The sequence below is a fragment of the Carettochelys insculpta genome, chromosome 18, assembly GCF_033958435.1.
Source record: "Carettochelys insculpta isolate YL-2023 chromosome 18, ASM3395843v1, whole genome shotgun sequence".
Taxonomy (NCBI): Eukaryota; Metazoa; Chordata; order Testudines; family Carettochelyidae; genus Carettochelys; species Carettochelys insculpta.
Genome location: NC_134154.1, coordinates 11,471,258 through 11,488,592, shown reverse-complemented (window position 1 = coordinate 11,488,592; position 17,335 = coordinate 11,471,258). Strand labels below are relative to the sequence as shown.

At 41.8% G+C, this 17,335-nt stretch overlaps 1 protein-coding gene across 6 annotated transcripts in view; it reads left to right on the top strand.

Moving 5' to 3' along the window:
• PPIL2 (peptidylprolyl isomerase like 2) overlaps nucleotides 1-17,335 on the top strand; it is a 181,595-nt gene that overhangs the window by 48,908 nt on the left and 115,352 nt on the right. For all 6 annotated transcript variants that reach the window (XM_075012264.1, XM_075012262.1, XM_075012263.1 and 3 more), the window contains exon 8: nucleotides 2,499-2,588. In XM_075012264.1, coding sequence (XP_074868365.1) covers nucleotides 2,499-2,588 — 90 coding nt within the window. The remainder of the gene's footprint in view (nucleotides 1-2,498; nucleotides 2,589-17,335) is intronic.

Below are 17,335 nucleotides of genomic sequence, written 5' to 3'. Positions count from 1 at the left end.
ACCTTCCTGGTCCAGCACCCCCAGCACCAGAGTGGTCTTGAGCAAGGAATTTTGCTGGACCAGGGGAGGTTAATGCCTTCTGGTCCTGCTCCCTGGCTACTGCCAATGGCCATCTGGTCATTGGATCCCTAGTACTCCGGTCCCTGACCCCGCATGGCTGCCAGGGGACACTGGCAGCTGATGCTCTAGCCCCAGCTCTGGACAGCTCCCCTGTGCTCCAGCCTCAGCCCTGCACAGCTGCTGGGGAATGCAGGATGCCCACACTCAGGCCCCAGTTCCCTCACAGGGCTGCATCCTTGTTGCCATAACAGAGAGTGCCAGTTTTAGGAGGTGCAACCTGTAGTGATCATGTTTAATTCCTGATTTCCTGTCTCACAAACAAGCCAGTGTTTTGTGAAGTCACCATTTTTTCTGGTACAAATCCATGCACACAGTGCAGTTTGCCTGCTTCTAATCTGTTTCAGGAAGCAAGAATATTTTAACTGGGGTTGGAGAAAAATAGAGAAGTTATTAATGGACTTTTGAGATTTTCACTTGGACAGCATTTCTCGACTTACTTACATTTTATGAACACATGTGCGAGCAAGTTCTTTTTTCTACTGTATCCCTTTCAGGAGTCTAATCTGTCTTGCATGTTCCAACTTTTATGTAACTTAAAAATTACTTGCTTACAAAATCAGGCACAAAAATACAAAACTCTTACTGCACACTATTACTGAAAAATTCCTAACTTTCTCAGTTCGTATTGAGTTTGTACTGACTCCGCCAGGCTTTGTATGTAGCCTGTTGTAGAACTAGACAAATGTCTGTATGAGCTGATCTGCACACCCCTGCCCCCCGGAAGACCTCTCCACATCCCCAGGGATACATGTACTCCTGATAAAGAGCCACTGATGTAAGAAATACATGCAGTGAATGTTTGTGAACAGCCAAAGGCTGAAATTTCTTCTCACAAAACAGACATCAGACTGTTTGAAATACTGAATTTTCACATAAAATCAGTGGGCAATTGCACACAAGAAAGGACTAAATTCTCTCTCTTTTACCACCACCACCAACAGCTAACAACTAATCCCACAGTTCCCTCCAAAAGAACTCTCCTGGTTATGCTCTCTCAATTCTAAATGGCATTGTACTTTTTAAAATCTTCAGTTGGGGGAACAGATAAGACAGGGTTAAAATACTTGCTATTGTTTTCTGGAAACATGGTTACTAGTTTGTTTGGATTATGAAGTGTTTTAGCTGCCTAGTCCTTAATACAGGCTTGCCCATAAAGTCAAACTGCTTCCCATTTTGGCACAATTTGCATGTCCTGTTAGAGAAGCTAGACACAGGAGATGTGTGGGGAAACTTGCACAGCATTTGCTCGCATTATACATCACTCTGGCCAGTGTAATTTATCCTTAAGTTATGTAAGCCCAAATTCATTTCTAGACTCCAAAAAGTGGGAGAAAAGACATTACCCATTTTAATTCTGGGTAGGAGAAGACATTTGAATATGAATATATTTGTTTCTTTCCCTGTAAGTAAAACTGTCGCTTTGTATGCAGCACTTCGTAGTGATAATTCTGTTGTGAGTATTGTATTTGTTCAGGAGTACAGTGCACTTCTTTGGCGTTGATTCCTGCCAGTCTATACACTGCTGCCATTTTTGTAAATCACTTTCACTGTTACATGAGAGACTAACATTGTTGAGTGCATAAAAATGTGGTTCCATGCATTTTAACTATAGTTTAGCAACCAGGTGGTAGGGTTTTCTTTTTGTGCTAGTCTTCAAATTCTTCCCTGTGTCTATACATGCCCCCTTTCAAAAGGGGCATGTTAATGAGCGGGTTCGAAAGATGGTAATGAGGCGCTGCAACGAATATGCAATGCCTCATTACCATAACGCCAGCCATGGCAATTCGAAAGTGCGGCTTTTTGAATTGCGTGCCACCCATGGAGACAGGACCTTTCAAAAGCTAGGGGGTCCTTTCGGAAGTCCTCCTTCCTATCTGGTGGTTGGAAGAAGGGCTTTTGAAAATGGGGGGGTCCTTTCGGAAGGTCTCGTCTCCACGGGTGGTGTGATTTGAAAAACCACACTTTCGAATCGCCATGGCTGCCATTATGCTAATGAGGCACTGCATATTCATTGCAGCACCTCATTAGCATCTTTCAAACCCGCTCATTAACATGCCCCTTTCGAAAGGAAGGGTCATGTGTAGACCCAGCCCTTATGTGAAATTTGACTTTGAAACATGTGGCAACAACATATGTAGCTATAGTGTCCAAAACAAAAGATTTTTAGTAGGGAGTCTTGGTTTAAATGGTTAGGAAGGAAATAACTATGTTTTCCAAAATCAGTAAGGAGGCCAGTGAAACAATGTGATCACCTATTGGACATGAATGTCTCTAATTTGTTTACATCATTTTGTAAATTTTGAAGGATGCACGTTGTTTTGTGTTTGCCCGCCACATAATTTCTAATTTTAATTTCTTGTTTTCTGCCGTACTGTTAGGCAGTTGAGCAGCTGAACATAAAACCAAAAAACTACAAGGATCTCCTCACAGATGAACCCTTTACTCGGCAGGACATCCTAACATTGCAGGTAAACCTCTTCTTGTTGGCTAGTTTAGTCCACTCTACTCTCGCATCTCTGCAGATGCTCTCTTTTGTAGTGAGTTAGGGTGTATTAGGCAAACTGGTCACTCCCTGTTGCATTGCTCTTATAAAATAACTGCTGATTAGAGAACAATATTTTGTAATGGGGAACAAGCACATCATGAAGTGAGTTTAAGTCCAAAAGGTCATGACCGAATACATTTGTTAGGTGCCACAGGATTGATTGATTGTTTTTGAAATTACAGACTGGCCTGGCTACCCCCTGTTCTCCAGATGGCAAGCCTTAGGTATTCTGTATTATTTCACCAGATTTAAAGTGAGACTGTAATCAGATTATTTTTCATTTTACGGAGGGCTTGTCCTCATTACAGCACTAAATTGGCACATCTGATAAGAGCAGGGGTGGAATACCCTTGGACTGCGGTCTGAATCCAATTTGTGGCTTGCCTGGATTCGGCCACCCACGGCTCAGGGCTCCCCTACCCGTTATTGGCCCACAGTAGGGTAGGGGGTATGGAGCCCCAAGCGTTGTGGGCCAGACACATGCAAGCCAGGGCCAGATCTGCACTGGTGGGAGGGGAAGACAGGAGGCGGGAAGTGTTGTTTGGCTTTTTTTGCTTCTCACTTGAGTGGCCCCCAGATCTGCAGTCCAGATTTAGAATGCAGTCTGGGAGTTCCCCACTCATACTCTTATATCTTAAAGCAAGGTAAGGGTTTGGTTGTTCAGGAGAATGGGATGTGCCTGGAATTGGAGTATTTCTCATAAAATGGAAAGGGAGGAATCTGGTAGGAGGGACAGTTATACTGCAGAATGACCACAGTGTGGCAGCAAGGGGCCAGAGACGGGGACCAGGACAACTATACAGTAGACCCCTGAGTTATGCAGATGTTGTGTTCTTACACAACCCTGTGTAAATCACATTTCGTGGCACTCGTGGGAGCCAGGAAACTGACAGGTGCTGCAGTGCTGGTCAGTTTCCCTGCTCCTGTCAGTGGTGGCAGCCTGACTCTCACTGCCCTGACAGGAGCGCTTTCCTGTCTCCTTTGAGGGACAGGGGCACCGTTCAGTTTCCCAGCTCCCCTGAGTAGTGGGCAGCCCGGAGCCAGGCACCAGGTCCGCGCCACTCAGAGTCACATTAACCTGAGGTAGGCAGAACTTGAATGTGCTTATCTCGGGGTTCTACTGTAACTCCATTGGGCCAGCAGCATGGAGAAAGGGACAGATATGTACTATATTTCAGATAGTTTGTCTGCCTGTGTGTCTGTTGTTCCTCCACTTGGGAGACATGCACCCCTCCCCTGGCTGTGCCCACTGCAGCAGCCATGGGCAGGCACTTCTGACCTGGCCCAGCACTGCTGCAGTGAGAGAGGGCTGGGATTGTGCGCTCTCCCTGGAGAGGATTCCTCATCCCCAGCCCACCCCAAAACAATGATTTAAATGAGAAAAACAAAATCCTTTTGAATTAAGGACCCATGTACGCTGGGTAAATGTTAGTGTACCATAAAGGTAATTTAAATATTACTGCCTAAAATTATTTTATTGTTAATCTTGCATTATATCCAGATTTTTTTTATTTTAATGGAGTATGCCATTGGAGACACAGATTAGTGCATATCTGTTATGAATGAGAGAACTGTCACCAATAATAGGTTGATACAATGCAAATTTGACCTAAAGATATTCTTTGAATAAATGTATTTGCTCATGAAGAGATGTGTGCTGTTTTCCTCTTGTACTGCTGTGCTGAAAAGCATGTGTACAGTCGTCAGCTCCGTGTCCTTCCTGCCTGCAGTGTCTGACTGTTAGGCTATTACAGAATTAAACTACTATTGTATTTGTGCCTTCATTATGGAAAACTGGACAGTTTTCAATGAGAGATTTCAAATCTGAAGTAATTTAAGCATTAGGATATTAAATTGTTCTGTAAGCATGTACCTCTGTACTATGTAACTGGGTCTAGACTGGCAATTCTACAGATCTGAAGAAGTGGGTCTGTGCTGCGAAAGCTCATCACCTAGGATATCACTTTGTTAGTCTTTAAAGTGCTACATGACTGCTGTTCTGTTTTGTAAGAATACAGACTAACACGGCTATCTCTCTGTTGCTACACACCTAAAATATATTAATAAAATCGGCTTTCCGTTACTCAGCTAACTTTACTATATTTAAATCTGCCTTTCTAAACTCTTAGATTTATAAATCTTCTAAAAGCTAACGTGACATATTTGAACAAAAAAGCAGTTCAGTAACACTTTAAGACTAATAAAATAATTTATTCAGTGATGACCTTTCATGGGACAGACCCACTTCTTCAAAAGCTCATCACCTAATAAATTATTTTGTTAGTCTTTACAGTGCTACTGGACTACTTTTTTTGTTTTGATAGTATATAGACTAGCACGGCTATCTGTCTGTTACTTGACAAATTAGAGTTGCTTGCAAGATGATTATATGAATTTCCTTACGTCTTATTTCTGACTCTTGTGAGAGGTAATTAGGCTGCATACCAGTAACCAATCAGCCATGTTTGCAACACCTTTCCCACCTATATGGGGATAATAGCCATGTTGTTAAATTGTACTTTTTACACTACCCATACACTGCTGTAGGATGCTCTGCATAGTACGTGAGTAGATTTGCTACCCTTAAGAAAGGCACTTATCCTAAACTTGTGCTGACTAAACCTTTCTACTTCATCATAGTGTGGTGTAATCTATTTATTTTCTTAAACTCTCTGGAAACCACTGAAATGCAAAGGATAATTTGGGGTCAGTAGAATGAGAACCCAGCGCAAAATCATTTTAAACATATTTTAATTCTCTAACTCAACATTTGCTCTGTTTTAAAAACTAAATTGTGTAGGCTATTTCTCAACTGTTCCTATTTTGGGGAAAAATTGTCATTGAGATGAAAGTCAGTTTATGTATTGCAATTTCAGTGGTTGAATTTTGTTTTTAAACACAAAATGAGGGCACATGCCAGCCCTATTTTAGTATATGCCATAAATTCTCATCTGCCTGGTTGGACTTTGCAACAGGAACAACATTTATCTGCTGAGGCGTGCAGCAGACCACTGACTAAATTTTTCTGTCTCACCACATTTGATTCTGCAGCCTCAAAGGATAAGAGGTATTTTAAAACTGAGCTAAGAAAAGGAATTAAAGGCTGTGACAGAAAACAAGAAAAGCTCAGAGATTCATGTTTAATCAACCATTTGTGTCCTCTAACAGACCAGCATAATGGGCCGTACTGGCGAAATAACATAGGAACACTTGTTGTTAAGTGTTAGAGGGTATAGAAGTGTTATGGAGGAGTCAATTGTCAAAGCAGTGCACAGAGACTTGGCTGTGTAACTCTCATTCAGGTCAATGGGTGTCTTGCAACTGAATCACTGTATGCTGTTTTGAAATGACACCTTTGTTACTTTTCATTCATAGGCAGGAATTTCCAGGGTTTTTTGTCATGACCCTCCTGTTGTTGATTCTTATTTGATATTGTAGACCCACCCTTAGGCAAAGACAGCCACTGACTTTCATCATGTTGCGTTTGTAGCTGGATCTCTGGTTTGTTTGTTGTCTCTTTTTGAAGGCTTTCAGCTAGATACTTAAATCTCCGTCATGGGTTTCTTTGCTTTTCCAACATTAATTGAATGAGCTTGTGTCTGAGAGCCCAGGAGCCAAGAGCTGGCATGGAGGGTGAGGGCGGGTTTCTATACAAAGCGTTCTTTACTTCACAAATAGCAGCTGAATGAAATGGTATTTTAGTAGTTCAGTTTATCGACAGAAAACAGATTCTGGAAATGGCTTCATCTAAATGTCCCAGGAAGCAGATGGAGACGTGTTGCTTTAACTGATTTTGCAGGGAAATATAAATAGAACTGGAGTGGAAAGATAGATGGTTAGGTGTTTTCCAAATGTATGACCACATTTTTCCTTGCTGTTACATCCGGCAGAATCCAAGTGCTGCTGTTGATGTAGTTGTTAAAATAGCAAATGACCTCTATATTAACCTTTTGAAGGAAGTGGAGGTATGGTGTTTTTAATATTTGTTTGTTGTAGACTAGAATTACTCAGCCGTATAACAGAAAAATTGTATTTAGTCCTAACTACCATCACAAATAATGAGTTGTACAAAAACTTATCAGATCTTTTTGCAGCTTTGTTGATAAACATAATCTCAATTGACTGGATGTGCTTATTGTTTTGTAGAGTCATGCTGCATTCGTTTTATTTTAAAAAGGCAAAACAAAACTATATGACTGATCTGGAATGAAAAGCAAACTCAAAGCTAATGTTTAACAATATCTACATTATACTGTACTTTTCTGTGTAAAGAGCTTTATGCACTTACAAGACCCTCTTTGTAAATTACTTTTGATATCTTTGGGTGAAAAGTGCTACATAAAAGTTGGGTATTGGCAATATTTTTCATATTCCATAAGAGCTCTCTACCCTACTTCCTCATCTGATGTATTGCTTCTGTTACCATTTTGTTTTACAGTCTTTTAGGTAGTTTTCAATGTGTATGTCTTTGTACAAAGCAACTTAAATTAATTTTTCAAGTAATATTTTGTGTCACTATTAAACTCCAACATATGCCCTGTTCTGTATTCCCTGCAGACTCTGATTTTGAGCTGCTGTCAAAGCAATCAAGTTCATCTGTTGACATTGATCCTTTATGAACCCATGCTGGATATTGGATGTTAATTATAGGTTAAACCTGAATGTAACATATTGCCTATCTCTGTTAGAGTAGTTAAGATGATCTGTGGTTGAAAACAGTTTCTACCAGTTTGTGGACTATGGAACTGGGAGAACTAAGGGTCCTGCCACACCTCCAGTTGTGCAAGTCACATGGTTCCAGATCTGTAATGGGTATAATCCCTGTAAATAGTGAGTGTCATAAAGGTGAAGGGATTTAATCCCCTGTAGAGCCCTGTGCAAATACAAAATTTGTATCCACAAAAATGAGTTGCAGATATCTGCATTGACATCCATGGATGCAGATAGCTGTAGATATCAAATTGAGAGCAAGACAGATTTGCAGGGTTCTAATCCCCTATGCTTCAAACATCTGAATATGATGGAATGGTGTTTTCTTTAAGAGAAAGCACTAGAGGATAAAAATCAGGGGAGAGAACATACAGTGGCAGATATTTTTGAAGCTGTTTAAAAATAAAGTTGGCTACATCTTCACTAGCCCAAAACTTCGAAATGGCCAAGCAAATGGCCATTTCGAAGTTTACTAATGAAGCACTGAAATACATATTCAGCACTTCATTAGCATGCGGGCGGCCGCGGCACTTCGAAATTGACGCGGCTCGTCCAGACGGGGCTCCTTTGCGAAAGGACCCTGGCTACTTCGAAGTCCCCTTATTCCCATCTGCTCATGGGAATAAGGGGACTTCGAAGTAGTCAGGGTCCTTTCGAAAAGGAGCCGCGTCAATTTCGAAGTGCCGCGGCCGCCCACATGCTAATGAGGCGCTGAATATGTATTTCAGCGCTTAATTAGTAAACTTCAAAATGGCCATTTGCTTGGCAATTTTGAAGTTTTGGGCTAGTGTAGACACGGCCTTTGTGTGGTAGTCTGCATTTTATTGAGTGTTGCTTTACAGCCTAATCAGCTGTAGGCAAGACATGCATCCCAACAAGCTGTTGAACGCCACTGGTGTTTGTGACAAGCATAACTAATAAACAAAGCTGGAGGTAGCTGAATTGTGTGTTAATTGGTATTGTACTCTTCAGTGTCTTCCCATTGTTATTCCTTTTGTCTGAAGGGTGAAACATACACCTTCTGTGGAGACAGAGGGCTCCTTTGCAATGAAAATTGGGGCCTGCATAGACACTGCATACAATAAGGGAGGGGCTAGATGCAGGAGTCAGGTGATAGGAAAACACCACTCTATATGAGCTTCCGGTGTTATGGGTTCGGGCATGATTGAATCTAGATGATCTACTATGAGTTCTTTCACCATTAATAGCATTGCCGGAGGCAGTGTAAGTGCCCATGGAGGTTAGTCCAGGTGCTATGCTAAGGTGACCTTTTGTGAAGCAGCCGTGAAGCTACTTCACAGCTTGAGTAGGAGGGTTCCTAAGCAGGCTGGGTGCATCCCCCCGGCCCCCAAGACAGTTTTCAACGTCTGTTTAACATATGAGAATTCTTGGCAGACTGATCTTATCCCTTTAAAGTCATTAGCAAAACATCCCATTAATTCTGCTATGTCTTGAATTACGCCCCGTATTGTTTTTTTTCAAACTCTAAATGTTTAAATACTAAAAGTTAATTGAAAATGATAAAACTAAAAAATCCAGATTAGGGTTTAAAATATGCTGAATATATTTGTTTAGCCGTAAGTTCCTATTTCATTAGACTTGTTCACAACAGTGAACAGAAGCAGGTTAGGCCTCTCCCTGTAAACCCAGTGTTGCCCTTTCTTGCTAGCAACCAAAAGCAATTCTGTGTTTTTCTGGATAGTAACAGAGACACGTTTGTACAGAGAGGTGGGTAAGTACAGCTATTATCCAAGAATATTTAGATCTTGAGCCATTAATGCAAGTAATGTACCTTGCAACAGATGTCTCAATCTCTACATCTCCATATTCTCAACACTCAGTCTTGATTTGACTCCCTCTCTCATCTGATAGTCATTGGTGGAATGAGATGAACCTGGCATACTAAATTAATATTTTCACAGTTTCTTCCTGAAAGACATACAGTACAAGCTCGAGTTACATGGGGGTTGCTTTCCCCTGCGTAACTCAAATTTTCATGAAAGTCAGGGTAGGGAGTCAGGAACCACTCTGCTGCTTGGTTCCCAACTCCCCGCCACTTGTAGGACCCTGGAAACTAAACTGTGGCTGGTCAGTTTTGTGGATGCTTCTCCCTGCCTTCCCCCATCTGCTTGGCTGTCAGCCTGACAGCAGCGCCACTGGGGGAAGGCTAGGAGAAGGCTTTTAGCTTGCCAGCGAGGCTTGCTAAGTGCCCCTTCTCCTTGCCTTCCTCTAGCCATGCAAACAGCAGCTTCAAGAGCAGCTTCAAGTTGTGCCTAACTCACGTTAAAGTGAGTTACACACAACTTCAAGCTGCGTATTTTGAGGGTTTACTGTGCATCCTAAGAATGTGTTAATATTTTTATTTGGCTTAAAACAAGCACATGTCAGAATGTCTGTCTTGTGTTCTGGACGCAGTTTCCTTTAATAAAAAATAATTTGTACACATCATCAGCATAAGTTAGGACTGATTGGACCTATTTTGTAAGTTTTGGGGGAGAAATGTGCTCTGTAGAATCCTGCAGTTCTCTGCACATAAGTTAACATTTGTTTCTGTGTTCTTGCAGTCAACACGTCTAATTCTAAATTGAACTATTCGTAGTGAACCATGTTTAATTTTAGAGAGAGGAGTCAGTTGATTTATTACCCTAGATAACCTGACTGAGTTGTGTATCTCAGATTTCAAGTTATAGAACACTTCTTCAATGACAGAAAATATATTTATAATATGCAGCTTAATTAGCCTGCCTACTCAACATACAGTGAAATTCCTGAGTTGCAAAAATGAGACTAGAAGGGAAATAGTATAAATCAAATCTTTATGGTTCCTATTTGAATAAAATAGCCCCCTGAGTATAATGAAGGAGAGCACACAAGGCCTTGGTGTTTCTCATTAGTGTTTTTCACACTTTGAACTCCGAAGAGCAGAGAAGAGAAGAGCTGTGACCCCTAATGAGATGAGATTGCAGTTTGCTATTTACCATATTCCATACAGTGATTCTTGAGTTGATTCTGAGGAGGTAGTTAAGTGAAGGTTTGGAGAGCCAGGGGAAATTGGGGAGGTGAGAGGCCAAAAAGTCTTTTTCCACAGTTGGTCAGTGTTGACGGTCATGCTGATCAAGACAGTAAACTATTAAAAGCATTATTGCTATGAAATGCTAACTTTTAAAGTTATCAGCCGGGAGTAGCCTGTGGAATCTTGAATTCTAACACTTGGATTTATCAAGGCCCTTACATAGCTAGATAACTAAATTTGTTTAAATTATATATGAATTGTAAATTAACTTTAATTATGATGTACTTATAGAGGAGATATAATGTTACCAGATTTAATCTTTTTTTACAGGCCACTTTTTCTCCTCCCATCTCCCTGCTGCAAATAGATATTGTTCCAGTAGCGAAATATACCTATAAGCTTGACCAGGAGTGGCAGAAATGTGACTTTCTATAAAATCCTTATGTTCTCCCTTCATTTTAAAATGTATTTTTGGATCCCTGGACGGGATCCCTGTCTTATTTTCTTCACCTATAGTGTCTTGGCATGCAAGTAGGTAAAACCATAACTTTCTGAAAGTAAGTGGTATAGCTTGGGAATAGGTATAGGAATGTTTGAAAACAGGCCATCTGCACTTTCAGTTGGCAGTTTAAAGTTGTGCCAATCCCCACAGCTCTTTGCTTTATTGCTTTATCCATGCCCAGTTTTTGTCTCCCTCACTCCCTCTCTCTGTGATGTCAATGTAGAGCACAAAATTTACCCCTTTTGTTTTGTTTTTGCAGTGGAACTCTGTGTGTGTCTGTGTGTGTGTGCGCGTGTGCGCGCGCGCGCACACAGACACGCACACAGGTTGAACCTCTCTCACCTGGCACCCTTGGGACCTGAGCAGTGCCAGATGAGAGAATGCGCTGGACAATAGAAAGTCAGTGTTTTTAGCATATTACCAATATTTCCACTGTTGGCTGGGCTCGTAAAAGACATGTAGGGGTAAGTGACAGCTAAACAACAGGACAGAACACTGAGAGGCAGGAGTGGTGGCTGGAAACAAACTTCATGGGACCACAGGAAGCTTGGCCACACCCATCATAAGTGGTTGTCTGGCTAACTAAAATTATGCCAGATAACAGAGTTTGCCAGATGAAAGAGTTCCAGATTAGAGAGGTTCAGCCTCTGTGGGTACGTACATATGTGTACACACACACACACACACAAATGTGCAGGTATGTATGTGCAGGAGCATATTATGATGGGTAAGAAATATGCCCAGATTTCCTACTCCTGGAAATTCAAAAGCACATTCTCTTACACAAGAGCTCCAATACATTTTGCATCCTAGTTGTTGTAATGGAACTGAAAAATAATGAGAAATGATCTGAGGGCAAGCCAGGTAGGGGGAGAAGGAAAGAGTGAGCCAGTGGATCGTCATTGGGTACAGACTCACACAGGTTGACTTTTATAAATATCTTTTGGTTTTACTGCCAGCCGTAAAACTAAAGATTTATTCACCAGTGGAGACGTACAATTTCAGGGATGAATGAAAGGCATAATTGTATCATTTAATGAGATGAAGCCGCAGCTCTGCTGTACTAACCATTGACTTAGTAGAGATGGAATCTTGAGAACTTTTTAATAGAAAGTGACAATTTGAATAGCTCTGTTACATTTTTCTTGAATTGGTGTACTATTCACATATGTGTCAGTATATTGGTCACTAACAGAGTAGTCTGCAATATTCTGGAAAGCCTGGGAAATAAGGAGGAGGAATTAGAAGCCCTGGCACAGTCAAAGAAGTATAAGGTGATAGGAATAATGGAGATTTGGTGGAAGGACTCATAAGTGGAGCATAGTCATGGAAACGTATAAACTGTTCAGGATGGACAGGCAGGGGAGAAAAGGAGCTGTGCTTTATGCAAGAGAACAGTGTGATCGCTCAGAGGTCCAGTATATGGATGGAGGAAAGCCAGCTGAGAGTCTTTGGGTTAAGCTTAGAGGAGGAAGCAGTAGAGGTGATGTTTTGGTTGGTGTCTGCTTTAGCCTACCAGATCAGGTGGATGAGGTAGATGAGGCTTTCTTCAGACAACAAAGAGAAGCTTCCAGATCACGGGCCCTGGTTCTCATGGGAGACTTTAATCACCCTGATGTTTGTTGTGAGACCAATACAGCAGCACACAGGCAATCAAGGAGGTTTTGGAAAATGTTGGGGATAACTTCATGGTACAAGTGCTGAAGGAACTGACCTGGGGGCTGTGTGCAGCTTGGCCTGCTGCTCACAAACAGGTGAGAAACTAGAAGTGGGTGGCAATCTGAGCTGCAGTGGTCATGAGATGGTAGATTTCAGGATCCTGACGAAAGGAAGAAGGGTAAGCAGTAAAATACAGACCCTTAATTTCAAAAGAGCAGACTTTTGACTCCCTCAGAGAACTGATGGGCAGGATCCCCTGGGAAGTTAACATGAAGGGAAAAGGAGTCCAGGAGAGTATTTAAAGAAGCCTTATTGAAGGCACAGGAACAAACCATCCTAATGAGCAGTTAGGCTGTGTCTAGACCAGCCCCCGACTTCGAAGGGGGCATGGTATTTAGGATGTTGGGGATTACTAATGAAGTGCTGCGGTACATATGCAGCACTTCATTAGGCTAAATCTCCCCCACGGCAACTTCAAAGTGCTGTCTTCAGTGTAGCCATGGGTCAGCTGCAGGTTCTTCAAGGTACCCACGCTACTTCAAAGTCCCTTTACTCCTTTACAAAATTTTGAGTGTCCCACTTCAAAGTTGCCACGGGGGAGATTTAGCCTAATGAAGTGCTACAGTGCATATGCAGCACTTCATTAGTAGTCTCCCGCCACCCTAATTACCATGCCCCCTTCAAAGGTGGGGGCTAGTCTCGACACAGCCTGAGAGAAGCAATATGGTAGGCATTCAGCTTGGCTTACCAAGGAAATCATTGGTGAGCTGAAAGTCAGAAAGGATGTGTATAAGAAGTGAAAACTTGGACAGATGACGAAGGAGGAGTACAGATATATTCTTCGAGAATGCACAGGAGTAACCAGGAAGGTGAAAGCACAATTGGAACTACAGCTAGCAAGGAATATGAAGCGTAACAAGAAAGGTTTCTACAGGCATGTTTAACAATAAGAGGGTGATCAGGGAGGGTGTGGGACTATTACTGAATGAAAGAGGTAACCTGGTGACAGAGAATGCAGGAAAAGCCGAAGTACTCAATGCTTTTCTTGCTGATGTCTCCATAGACAAGTTTAACTCCCAAATTACTGCACCTAGGCAATACAGTATGGGAAGGAAGTGGGCAGCCCTCAGTGGGGAAAGAACAGATTAGGAGCTATTTAGAAAAGCTAGACATACACAAATCTTTGTGTCTGGATTTAATGCATCCAGTGGTACTGAGGGAATTGGCAAATGACATTGCAGAGCCTTTGGCCATTATCTTTGAAACTCATGGTGATAGGGGGCGGTCCCAGATGACCTGGAACGAAGGCAAATATAGTGCCCATCTTTAAAAAGGGAAAGAAGGGCAATCCAGGGAGCTATAGTCCAGTCAGCCTTACCTCAGTCCACAGAAAAATCCTGAAGGGGATCCTCAAGGAATCCATTTTGCAGCATTTAGAAGAGGGGGAAGTGATCAGGAATAGTCAACATAGATTCACCAAGGGCTAATCGTGCCTGACTAATCTGGTTAGCTTCTACAATGAGGTCACTGGCTCAGTGGACATGAGGAAGTCAATGCATATGATGCACCTTGACTTTAGCAAAGCTTTTGATAGTCTCCGACAATATTCTTGCCCATAAGTAAAGGAATTATGTATTGGATAAATGGACTGTAAAGTGGATAGAAAGCTGGTTAGATGGTCATATCCAAAGGGTAGTGATCAGTGGCTCAAAGTCTGGTTTCAAATGTAGTCCCCCAAGGACTGGTTCTAGGGATGATATTGTTCAACATCTTTATTAATGACCCTGATGAGGGAGTGGATTGCACCCTCAGCAAATTTGCGGGTGACACTGAGCTAGGGTACAGGTAAATATGTTGGAGGGTAGGGATAGGGTCCACAGCGACCTAGATAAATTGGAGGATTGTGCCAAAAGAAATCTGATCATGTTTAATAAGGACAAGTGCAGAGTCCTCCACTTGGAGTGGAAGACTTACAAACATTGTTACAGGCTGGGGACCAATTGGCTAAGCAGCAGTGCAGCAGAAAAGGACCTGGAGATTACAGTGGATGAGAGGCTGAATATGAGTCAACAGTGTGCCTTTATAGCCAGAAAGGCTAATGACATAATGGGGTCCATTAGGATAAGCATTTCCAGCAGATCTGGAGAAGTTGTTATTCCTCTCTGTTCGGCACTGGTGAGGCCACATCTGGAGTATGGTGTCTAGTTCCGGGCCCCACAATATAGGAAGGATGTCGATGCGTTAAAGAGAGTCCTAGGGAGGGCAATGAAAATGATTAGTGGGCTGGAACATATTACCTATGAGGAGGGCCTGAGGGATTTGGGCTTATTTAGTTTGCAGAAGAGAAGAGTGAGGGATGATTTGATAGCAGCCTTCAACTTCCTGAAGGGGGGCTCTAAAGAGGATGGAGAGAATCTGTTTTCGGTAGCGAAAGATGGCAGAATAAGGACCAATAGTGTCAAGTTACAGAGGGAAAGGCATAAGACCAATATTAGGAAAAACTACTCTGTCAGAAGGGGGGTGAAGCACTGGAATGTGTTACCTAGAGAGGTGGTAGAGTCTCCATCCCTAGATGTTTATAAGTCCCAGCTTGACAAAGTCCTAGCTGGGATGATTTAGATAGGATTGATCCTGCTTTAGGCAGAGGGCTGGATTGGGTGACCTCCTGAGGTCCCTTCCAGCCCTGAGATTCTATGATTCTATTATTCTTATTTTGAACTTTTGACTATTGTATTGTAGATTTTTGTATCCCCAAAAAACCTTTACCACTCTACAACTTTTTATTTTCTGTCAGATATAATTTCCTGGAATAATTGGATATCCTGATGTGATGCTGTGACCTCTTTGCTCTGTTGATGAGCTTACAAGAAGAAAGCCTTGCGGGGGGTGGAAATAATCATTAGGAGAAAAGATTAAGGATTATTAAATGATACTAGTGTGAAACCTGCCTTTCCAATAGGCATCCCTCTGTCTTAACTGCTTTAACTAAAGGTCAAAAAAATTGTGCAGGAAGCTACATGGACACACAATTTAAAGATCTGCCTCTGGTAGGGCATTGTTTTTTACTGTTGATTAAGTGTTGATTAAAGCTCATGGCACTTCTGCATATGAGCTATGTTTTTATAGGTAAGGAAAGAGCTGAAGAGATTTGCCTCGGATCTTGCAGCAAGTGGCAGATATAAGGCCAGCCCTCATGACACCTTGTTCTCTTTTCTAGTCACTGGTGTGACAACTCTTCCCTTGCATTGGCTAGTTGACCTTATCAAGACATGGTGGCAAGAACACATGCAAGATGACTTTTTAGGTTCAAAACCCAAAGGAAGACAGGAATCCTGAAATTCACTGTGTCTTCTGCCAGAGAAGGGTGAATTACAGACTTGTGACCTAACACAGCTATTAAGTCAGTGGAAATTTTGACTGCGTGAGGAACTCAAATTTAGCTCCTAATGTCCATCCCTCAGAGTGAGCATTTATTCCCTACTAATATTAAATTGCTTTAAAATGGGTTTAGTGCTTCAAGGTCTTTTTGTTTAGCAATATGTAGAAGCATCACTGGAACTGACTTTTTGACATACTTCTGAGAAATAACTTTATAGTTTGACTTTAAAATGTTACTATGGGAACTTAGATTTAATTATCTAGTTTTTTTTTTTTAAATCATTTATCACCTTTTTGTGCTTGGAAAGCTGTTTAAAAATAGTGTTTGTGACAGTGGTGACGTACCCCTTCTCCCTCATTCACTTAATACCTTGGCTTGGCTACCTTTGAACCAAATTATTCCATCATAAAATATCTCTGTTCTTTCAGTCCCCTCATCTTTTATTTCACAGATTGTTACTAGCCCTGTACTTCTACTGAACTGTCTTCACAGTTGAGTGATTTGTAAACTAGGTCATGAGTTCTAGTCCTGCGGGAAGATTTGAGTATTAAGAGACTTTGGACTGTTAGATATACTGTTCTTCAAATGAAGCATTACATGGAGGGAGTCTTCTCTAGTGCCTGATGGTAATTGCTCCAGTGGAAATAAATGATCACATGGCACTTCTCAAAAATGGGCAGAACACTAATAATCTCTAGAAGTGGCCTCCTGCTCCTAGTCATGGATTTGCTGAACAGCGGTAGTTGTATTGTATTTGGTCAAGCAAAGTTCCCTCTAATTTTTTTCCATCCATGTGCAAAAAAAATTCAGTTGTGTGTACTGAGGCATATGCTGAGGTGCACCTCTAATAGAAACACATGCTGCTGCTGGTCATGGGCAGTTGTGAGCACTCTGCCTATCAGTTGGGTGGCACCCATCTCTCTCCTAGGCAGCCTCCCACATGCTCAGTATACAGGGAGCACTGCTTTCAATGGAGAGCTTCTGATGCTGTATGTAGTGTAGATTAGCCCAAGTAGTTGTAGTTGACTTGGTCGACATAATCGCTGGCCTGCTATGATCAAACTCCCTTCTGTTTCAAAAGCAGTCTTGTGTTGTCTTGGGTATGAAGGGCGTTGTATGATAGTGAATATTTTCTTAGACTGAAAAAATGCTAATGCATGATGAAAAGGATTTGGGTTTATTTGCCCAAAAGGATGATCAAAAGGATTCACGTGAATCTGAAGGCAATCCTTACCACCCAAGGGTTCTGAAAGAACTCAAATGTGAAATTGTGCAGTTACTAACAGTGGTTTGTAACCTATCCTTTAAATCTGCTTCGGTACCCAATGACTGGAAGACGGCCAATATAACGCCAATATTTAAAAAAGGCTCCAGAGGAGACCCTGGCAATTATAGACCAATAAGTCT